Consider the following 9,127-nt stretch of genomic DNA (forward strand, 5'->3'; position numbering starts at 1 on the left):
TGTGTGCCATCTGAATGGGGGACGGGCAGATGACTACATCGACCTTGTTGGTGTCGTGGGCGGACTCGTTGAGAGCCTCTCCGAGCTCGCTGATAGACCCCACGGTGCCGTTGCACTTCCAGTTGCCTCCGATCCAAGGTTTGCGAGACATTAGTATTTTTTATACTTTAAAGTTCGCTGTTGTTCTTTCATTGTATGCCCCACACATACGGCCATATGTTTGTGACCCATCCGATCCAAGGTTTGCGAGACATTAGTATTTTTGATACTTTAAAGTTCGCTGTTGTTCTCATTGTATGCCCCACACCATGTGACCACGGCAGTCAGTTAATACAATGTTGTTGTCAGTTAATACAATGTTTGTTGCCCGAAGCTCACCACAGTCGCGTCTACCATTCCATTCTGGCGCGCGATAGTCACTAACAAATTAATTCCCTGATTGTCGGGTGCTGAAAACGAAAGTGCGCCTGCATACTTCCAAATCTGAAGGAACATTCCTTTGGACCAGCAAATCTGAGCAAATCTGAAGGAACATTCTTTGGACCAGCAAATCTGAAGGAACATTCCTTTGGACCAGCAAATCTGAGTTCGATTAGCATCCCGTTTTCAAAAGATGTGCGTCGATTGTACATGGATCACATCATTCAGAATCACGGCTTAATGAAAAAGTGCGCGTCCACAGCCGCCACGCAGGCCAGCCGTACTCGAGTAGCTTCGAGCGCTTTGCAGTGCTCATCTACAAGGATTGCGTCTGGATGGAGCAGTGAGTAGACGGGGTGGTCTCGGGGCCTATCAGAACGGAAGCGTTGGAACCCAGCAACATACTGCTTCTGCAGGAGGCTTCCCGTGTCGTCTGAGGACTGTGCCATCTCCTCGAGGGTCCTTGGTTTACCGGCTCGAACGCTGAAAGACTTATTTTCGGAAGACATTACGGTGAGAGTGCTGTCAAATAATTGAGTCTTGAGATGACAGTGCTGTCAAATAATTGAGTCCTTGGTTTACATAATGTGCACGAAGTGTTGTGCCTAAAAGGATAAAGGAGGTGGTGTTTTTCAATGGAGCTGCCCATGGCCCACAGACCCACCCACAGTACGCAGACCCACCCACAGTACGCAGACCCACCCATAGCGTCACACATGTGTCACGAGGTTGCACATGTGTCACGAGGTTGCGCAACCGTACATTAAGTGTACCGAGGGTCGCTGTGCACATCTATGAGTCAACAAATACGAAAATCGGCCGAATCATGCGAGTTGGCCAGGGGTTGGCTCTTCCGCTCCGTGCAGGGCTGACTGCGGGTACTGTCATGCTCGTGAGAAATCGTCTCACCCGACTGCAGGACGAGAAGTCGATGGACACGGAGAGGAAGAATCCACTGCTGATACGAGACGAGATGGAAGAGGCTCGGCCTCGGCTAGCCCCTTGTCAGCTGGACTTGCTCAGCGGACAATCTCCAATGACTCTACGCGGTTATCGTGACTTCGATGGCGTGACCAGTGGGGCCTTTCATGGGGACGAGTTGATGAATGTGATCTACGCAGATCTAACCGACGTGCACGAGCTGGACCTGTTCAGGTGGTTGGATCTGGGCGACGTGATCGTGCTCGCCGCTGAAGAGGGCGCCGAGCGACAGCTGTACTACGTCATGCCGCTCTCAGACTGCGGAGAACCTGACTTCGAGGAAATCATCTGGCGTTTCGAAAATGGTCATGCTGCTGTGCCAGAAAAAATTACCCTTCCTGTGCTCGATGAACAGATTTTACCGGACAAGGCTGATTGGGTGCCCGAAAAGCTGTTAAAGCTGGAGGAATGGGTTCCCTCCGACCAGCCCCTACGCTTCAATCGGACGTTTTATGTTGTGGAGTCCGATGGACACGCCTTGCGATCTATCCGCGTCTGCGACTACGACTCTTTGGTGCCACTTAACGCACACGACGCCCTTCTGGGTGTCATCCGCAAGTATGGAATCCAAGTGTCACTCAAGTGTCTCATACCCACACAAGAGCGGCTTGCTGCAACACGGGCTAGTATAAAAGTCCCAGTCGCTGTGACCCGAGCCCAGGCCAACCTAAGTCGTGCGGCGTGGAGTTGAGGCCTGACTCACGGCGCTGGCAGTCTGCGACGAGGTGGACTTCTGGAGACTTTTGACAGCCTTCCCCAAATTCTTGGAGACGTTTTTCTGCAGTCCTTTGCTCGTCTTTGCGAGGCCTTTCCCCATTTTCTTCCATGAGAGGCTGTTGCCTTTCTTCTTTTCCCCTTCACCCGTGAAAACGGATTCAGACCGATCCGTAATCTTGTGCTTTTCTCCTTCAGTGGATTCAGACCGATCCGTGAGAAGAGAAGTCCGCCGATCCGTGAGAAGAGAAGTCCGCCGAGAGTCGTCGGTTGGCGGAAGATTGTGATCCAGCACCACGTCAGCCGTCAGGGTAATCATCGGGGGGTCAAGGCAGTGCTTGGAGAGCTGGGAGGGCTTGGAGTGTGAATGCTGGTGAACCAACTTCGGCTGGGGGGCCGCTTTGGAGGACGCTGGCCGCGCATCCCAGCCAGGCGTGGACAGCTCTGAAGCTGAAGAGCCCAGCGCTTGATTCGGCGAGGGAGAGCTGGGGGAGGCCACGCATATAAGAGGAAGGGACGCTGGACTCGACTCGGAATCCGTCTCTGTTATCTCGTTGGGGCTGGGCATACCATATTCCTTGCTGGGAAGCACGGAAACGAATTTTCTCGGTGACGAGCGGGATAAAGAACGCGAGGAAGTAGTGCCAAATATGTCGTTGGTTGAACACGAATTCATCCGAATGCTCTGGGTGGCATCGGAGGAGTTTAAAATGGGTGGATCCGCCGAAGACAGTCGCCCCGAGGAAGCGATGTGTGCCGGAAACTCGGGAGTGCGACCAGCGTTCAGACTGCGCACCTCCGGCATAACATAGTCCAGAGGCGTCCCACCGTCCGCAACACTCGCTTCTGTTGTATGCAGGCTTGCGCTCGGGAACAGCGACGATCCCGAACTTAGTCTGTGGTGCAGTCCCGTCATGGCACCTGAACTGGGGGGTCGCTTCTTACCCTTGCCAAAGGGATTCCATTGAAAGCCCTTCTTTTTCTTTCGCCCGACTTGCTCGTTGACACCGATGGCTGAATGTGCTGTCAATGGCGTGGGGTTGACTCTCTGGTGCAACACTCCATCCGACAACGTATGCGAAAGAACGGAGCGGCTCAAGGAGTTGGACGACACGACAGACAGGCGCCGGCCATCAATAGAGGCGGCTGAGTCTGCCAGCGCTTGTGAATAGCATTCCGAATGCAAGGCGGGTGCACATACCTCTGGGGCTGATTCCGCGTGCGAGGTGGACACCGCGTTCGAGGCCGCAGAAGACTTAACCACGACTCCGAAGATATTCTTCTTCTTCAGACCGGTTAATAGATCTTGCTCCAGTGTCTCTGCAGCCAGCTCTTTCTTCAACCGCTTGGCCTCCTGCTTGGCGCGAGCTGCGCGTTTCTCGTTCAGAACCTTGCGGTTGCGTAGCCGTGTGGTCTCTTGTCTGGCCTCCAGCAGCTTACGACCCAGTTCGTCCGCTTCTTGCTCCAAAGAAGTGGCTAGATCCTCTGTATTCAGGTCCAGTTGTTTCTGCTCCTCCAAGCGGAGCTTTCGAAGGACCTCGTCGCGCTTCGTCTGGTGGTTGCGCCTCACGTCCGCGTAGTCGCGTTCAACCTTGTCATTGTCCTTTTCTAATACCCTCAGCATCCTCTCCAGTTTGGCCGCCTGGCTTTGGACACCATCGATCTCCGCCTGGAACCGCACATCGCGGAGGAGGTCCGTGTTTTTTTGCATCTTCGCAAGGAGCAGCTTGGCTGTGGCGATGAGCTCTGCCATGTCGTCCGGATTACGGACTGTCCACGATCCGTCAAAAAGCCAGGCTCTACAACCAGTGGGGTGGCGCTCAACGTGGTTTTTGTAAAGCTCATGACCAAAACCGGAATCAAAAATCCGATTGGTGAATGATCTGTGGTCCTCTGCGATCATCATGGCCCGCTCCCTCTCTTTTACGGTGCAGTGGACGAGCACAGGCTTCTGTGTCTCCAGAATGTCGCTGAGGACTGCAGGCAGGCGTTGGCCGTTGGTCGCCTTGAGTCCGGAGAGACGGGCCTGGATAAGCGTCTGCGTACGCAATTCCAATGCTTGATAGATCCGAGCTCTCTGCTCCTTCACCGACGCCACCAAGTTCTCTTTCGACTGGGTGCGGCATAGGGAGGTAACGGCGTCAACACGTTGCCATCGGGTCACATCCACTAGCCATTTCTCAAATAACTTGTATGATCCCCACTGGCCATCGAGTTCTTGTTCGAGATAGTCGAATCCGGGCTTCTTTAACACCACGTCGACTCCCAGTGGCAACGCCGACTCAATTAAGTAGCCATACGCATCGCGAGCGTCAGTGATACCGCAGTGCTGCAGGAACAGCACGTTGTCGAGCATGCTGTCAAAGCTGTTTCTCACGTTACCTCTAAGGACGCCAATCTCAGATACCAACTCATCCACCTGCAGTTTGACCTCTTCAGAAAGAAAAGCTTTGGTCTGAAGTGCCAAGTCGGACATAAACTGCAGCGCGACCTTCTGTCTAGGTAACACACCGGCCGAGGTCATCAATCGAGGGTCCCAGTGTGCGCCTTTCTTCGTCGCATGCAAGTGCTGCGCATCCTCGCTCATCCAGTGCTGCACGAGCTGGGAGTTGTCGTAGCCTTCAGCCAGCACCGCCCCCCGGAACCTCTCGTTGTCAAACATGACGTCCACCAGAGCGCGTGCGCGGTTAAGGGCATATGCCACGGCTACACAATCCATTTTGGTGGCTTCATCAACGTGGTTCCACTCGACACGCTCCAGATCGTTTGGTTTCCCAGAAGCCTTCACAAGCATGGAGCCGTCGGATTTCTTCTCTTTGGTGAACAGAGATTTCAAAGTCGTAGGCTTGTGGTCTCCCCCGCGTTTGAACGCCTCCAGAATGCCTTTGACGTTGTACCCAAGGCGGCTCGTCTCCTGCAAAATCTCAACCCCCGTCATCTCGCGGCCTTCAGCATCCAGGGCCTTCGCATTCTCCAGCAGTATCTGTGTAAGCTACATTTCACCCCCACGTGCGTGGCGATGTGCCTAGCGAAAAACTTCTGCTGCAGAAACATCAAGGTCTCGAGCACTTCCTCCTTGGTGAGCTTCTTGAGAGTGGAGAGGCGCGACTGCAGAGTCGCCTTCAGGTCCTGCTGACCGTTCGTACGCTTGTTAATGTCACTGATCTCCTTCGAAACCAGGTCCACGAATGTTCTCTTCTTGGGCGCACCCAGCCACCCTTTACTCTTGCCTGACTTCGTGCTTCCAGTTTTCTCCGTTGTAACTGCATCTTAGGTCACTTCATACCCCACCTGAGTTGATGTTGGACAGCTGCGGCGCACTAGAGGGCCCTTTGGTCCCCATTGGAATCAAGCCGAAAAGCTTTTTCTTCTTTCGCGGACCTAAGGTGAGTGACACCTCAGAATCTTGCGTCTCTTCCTCCTTGACACAGTGGACGTAGTCGCTCTGCTCTGCGTGTTCGCTGTTTGTGTGCTGGAAAGACGTCGCACGGATTTTTGTCATAGTCACGACGGAGTCAACCCACATTTTGGGACTCGGTTGCGTAGTCCAGCGCCACTACTGGCGGCCCCTCAGCGAATGATACTCGCTTACTCGAAGTCTACGTGAAGAAGAGGAATACGACCAACTTCTGAGGGGGTCGCATAGTCGGCGATTACGCTAGCAGCCTTGGATGTCTGAGTGTGAGTGCGGCCGGTGTGACACCTTTGATGACTTGTTTGTACCAAAAGCCTTCGGAAGTCTGGGTAGTTTCAACGAATGAGAAGGTTCTGCTTCGAAACGAGCGGAGGAGGGTTGAGCTTCCTCATCGCGTCGAGCGGCGTGGTATCTCCGCCGAGATTCCTCAGGGAATTCTCTGAATGGACGCCCTACTGTACCCTCACCTCAGCTGTGTTTCGACCTTTCGTCGCTCTCTCCAGTATTCGGACGACTCCAGTTCGCCTTCAGTAACCACACACAGCTTAAAGTACGGCTTCGACCTGTGGTTTTGCGTCCATCGGTCGTGCAGTTTCAGTGACTCCACTGTGAGAGGCGCCAAGGTTGGAGTGTCCTTCGGTGTCTTTCGCGTTAGAAAGTTCAGTCTCGATTTTCGCAGACCGGGCTCCTTGCGATCGCCGCGTTCCCCGCTCTGGCCGCTAGGGTCCCGTCTGATGTGCCGCGCGGACGGGAAGCCTACCTGTTATCGTCCTCTCGCCACCGTCGCATTGCAATTTGCGAAAACTGAGAGATTTCTCTGCAAGCCACATCATTTTCACATCGTCAACTCTGGGAGATCGTCATCCTCGTCCTCGTCCTCGCTGAAGGCTTCCAAGACTGGTTCTTGCCAGCGCTCTTCCTCATGGTTGGCGGCCATCAGTGGCGATGTAACCCCCTTCGTATCGAATCCGTGTGGGGCTTTCGCTTGATGTTGCCGCAGAACCTCCTCTGAAAGGCATGTGAAGCAACACGGTCGGTTGTTCGTGATCAGCTGGCATGTCCACGTCTGCTGCCTGTCAGAGAGTGCGGAGCCCTTTGCAGGTTGCCCACACACACCGCAGCTGTCTCCCGCACATCCCGAACACACCACGTGACAACAGGGAACGAGACGGACGCGAGAGACAGCAATGGGCATTCCGCAGGCGCCGCAAATGCACGACAGTGGTTCCGAGGTCGATGCAAGGGGAAGCTTCTTTTCTGTCCATTGCGGCTGGGCGTTCACGAAAGATACCTTCATCGGCAAAATGCGTAAAATCCGCGCAGCCTCTGATGAAATCACAGGTTGTTGTTTGTTCACGCTCGCAAGATGCGTTTCACAAAATAAAGAATTGGGTTGAATGTACCACGAGTGCGAGAATGACCTTTGCATCAGCGACGGCCTTACAGCGTACCGCTCGTACTTGGCCCTGCTTCTAGTCCCTCCAGGAGTGTACTTCACAGTGGACGGTCCAGTGAACGTGGATGCCGGTCCGTGGGTAGCCACGAAGCCGCCACACAGTGACGTATCAGATGAATCGGAAGATCCCCTAGAGAGTCCTGCAGTTGAGTTGTTCAAATATGTCTTCCAGCTTGTGCTGCTGCGCGTGTCCAGCCTTGCTTCCTACTCCGACCTGTCAGAACCTGAGATTCGTGGACTCACTGTGCAATTGCAGTGGTTCCGTGATTTCTTGACGCGTCTGGTTTCGGTTCTCAGACTGGAGTACGACATGGTCTCGGACACGTTGTCGGTCTTTTCTGAAGTTCAGGACCAGGTGCCCACCCGGTTTATGAGCTCCAAACGTTTGGAGATTCCAATTGTGGTCAATCCAGAATGTTACAAGGTTCGACTCACCAACTCCCTGTCCAAATTTACGCCCCCGAGTGTGCTGCAGGGATGGATCGACGACTACACAACCCTGGTTGAGAACGAATTCGGCGGAAATGTGGCATCCCCTGTGCTACGCTCTCTGGATTCTGACCAGTCCCAGGCGTTGATGCAGGCGTTCTTTTGCAATTTACCAGATCCGATTTCATTCGACAGCTCTACGTCCATACCTGAGGACTTGCCGACGCCTGATGAGCAGCAAGTCCCTGCGCCACCTTTACTGGAATCAAAGTCTCGGGCAGTAGAGCGGCTTTCCATGGCGCACTGGCCAACTCCGAGCCTCAAATGGCTGCTATTCCGGGACTTCGTGCATACGTGCTACACTAACCTTCTTTCGGACTCTGGCGCTGGGATGATGGATGACACAGTCCATCTGGTAGGCGCGTCGCTGGACGTGCCGCTTCCACTCGTTGTACTCTTGAAGTGAGTTTTGCCTAACGGTTACACAGACGCGAGGCGATACTGCATCTCTCCCGCATGGCCAAGTCGTTGGACCCTTCTTTAAATACCTCTGGAGTCAAGCCCGAGTCCGAGCGTGCGAGAATCGTCCGACTGATGAAGATTTCTGGTATTGGAATTGGCGTTGGGGTGGCCACAGCTGTCACGGCAGGGCTAGCCGTGCCGGTGGTAGCCGCAGGTTTAGGCGCAGGAGCTGCATCTCTCGGAATCGGTGGAGCTGCTGGTCTCACAACCTTTCTCTCAACTAGTGTCGGTTCAGCCACTGTGGCTGGACTTGTAGGTGCTGGCAGCGCTAGCCTCACTGGGTGGAGGTACGGCAGGCGAGTTGGACGTCTGAAGGTTTTCCGCTTTGTGGAAATACCGCGCGTCCAGCTGCTAAACTCAGTGTACCAACGTCTTGACCCGGCCGAATGCCGGCTGCTGGACGAACGTCTCTATCGACGACAGGATTTCTTTGACAAACCCCCAAAGAAGAGGAAAGGTTGGATGTTAACGTCGAAGCTGATGAATCGCAAGCGATCATTGGATATCCTCTCACCGCATCAGGCATCTGCGAGCATCCTTGACGAGGTTGGTCCAACATACGTACACATCGGCACCATTATCTGCGTTGAAGGATGGATTAAGCGCAAAGGACGGCTTGTTACACAAAGACCTGCGACACCCACTGGTTCGGGGCCGGACGTCCAGCACTTCCCCTCTTTGAATTTGGATGCTGCTGACGCTGCTTTGGTGGATGATTTCGACTTGTGTTCTTCGGAAGACCCCTGCCGTGCCATTGACTTTCCCTGCTCCGTGACTCCCAACGTCAGGAGTTCGCTGTGCTCTGAGGATGTCACAGTGTCCAAGGAGAGAGAGCCTTCGACCGACCCCATCGTGCTGCCGCTTACGACCGCTTCCACGTACGACAATGAGGAAGACTCCACAGTCGGCCGCCGCACGGAGCAGTGGGTTCGGTTGGCCGAGTGGTCTACGGTTTTCGCCCTAGAGTGGGACCCGTCCTTATTGGAAAATCTTGGCTCCCACATTTACGAGATCCAGACTTGCTTCGCAGTGTCCATGGCCCAAACCTGGTTGACGTTCAGCGCAGCGGGGCACATCACCACCCCTTTGTCCTGGCCTCTGGGACTCATACAGTTCGCCAATAACCTCGACAACATCTGGGCGATGTGCATGTCTCGCGCGGAGCAGGCATCTCGAGCTCTAGCCGCCGC

The 9,127-nt window shown here is 54.3% G+C and overlaps 5 protein-coding genes across 8 annotated transcripts; 2 read left to right on the plus strand and 3 right to left on the minus strand.

Annotated features, from left to right (window-relative positions):
* Positions 1 to 650: 650 nt before the first annotated feature.
* On the minus strand, positions 651 to 929 carry KVP18_002852 (uncharacterized protein; the record flags this gene model as incomplete). Its single annotated transcript, XM_067954112.1, has 1 exon — positions 651 to 929. The coding sequence occupies one exon, from the start codon at positions 927 to 929 to the stop codon at positions 651 to 653; it is 279 nt and encodes a 92-aa protein (XP_067805519.1).
* Positions 930 to 1,246: 317 nt separating this feature from the next.
* KVP18_005162 (uncharacterized protein) lies at positions 1,247 to 2,051 on the plus strand (the record flags this gene model as incomplete). The annotated part of the gene is made up of 2 exons (XM_067949539.1): positions 1,247 to 1,972; positions 2,043 to 2,051. The coding sequence occupies 2 exons, from the start codon at positions 1,247 to 1,249 to the stop codon at positions 2,049 to 2,051; spliced, it is 735 nt and encodes a 244-aa protein (XP_067805524.1).
* Positions 2,052 to 2,068: 17 nt separating this feature from the next.
* Positions 2,069 to 5,641, minus strand: KVP18_002851 (uncharacterized protein; the record flags this gene model as incomplete). Of its 2 annotated transcripts, none has more annotated exons than XM_067954110.1 (3): positions 2,069 to 5,098; positions 5,125 to 5,378; positions 5,407 to 5,641. In XM_067954110.1, the coding sequence occupies 3 exons, from the start codon at positions 5,639 to 5,641 to the stop codon at positions 2,069 to 2,071; spliced, it is 3,519 nt and encodes a 1,172-aa protein (XP_067805517.1). The 2 variants fall into 2 exon arrangements, with proteins under 2 accessions (XP_067805517.1, XP_067805518.1); XM_067954111.1 differs by having other exon boundaries at positions 5,407 to 5,617.
* A 724-nt stretch (positions 5,642 to 6,365) lies between these two features.
* KVP18_002854 (uncharacterized protein) lies at positions 6,366 to 6,827 on the minus strand (the record flags this gene model as incomplete). The annotated part of the gene is made up of 1 exon (XM_067954116.1): positions 6,366 to 6,827. The coding sequence occupies one exon, from the start codon at positions 6,825 to 6,827 to the stop codon at positions 6,366 to 6,368; it is 462 nt and encodes a 153-aa protein (XP_067805523.1).
* Positions 6,828 to 6,927: 100 nt separating this feature from the next.
* Positions 6,928 to 9,127, plus strand: KVP18_002853 (uncharacterized protein; the record flags this gene model as incomplete). Of its 3 annotated transcripts, none has more annotated exons than XM_067954114.1 (2): positions 6,928 to 7,877; positions 7,904 to 9,127. In XM_067954114.1, coding segments are annotated over 2 exons (2,174 nt in total), but the record flags the coding sequence as incomplete, so codon positions are not given. The 3 variants fall into 3 exon arrangements, with proteins under 3 accessions (XP_067805521.1, XP_067805520.1, XP_067805522.1); XM_067954115.1 differs by lacking the exon at positions 6,928 to 7,877 and having other exon boundaries at positions 7,932 to 8,902; positions 8,968 to 9,061; XM_067954113.1 differs by lacking the exon at positions 7,904 to 9,127 and having other exon boundaries at positions 6,928 to 7,881.

Source organism: the organism of the source record quoted next, assembly GCF_019968955.1.
Source record: "MAG: Porospora cf. gigantea A chromosome Unknown PgA_NODE_955_length_9127_cov_306.476, whole genome shotgun sequence".
Lineage (NCBI taxonomy): Eukaryota > Apicomplexa > Conoidasida > Eugregarinorida > Porosporidae > Porospora > Porospora cf. gigantea A.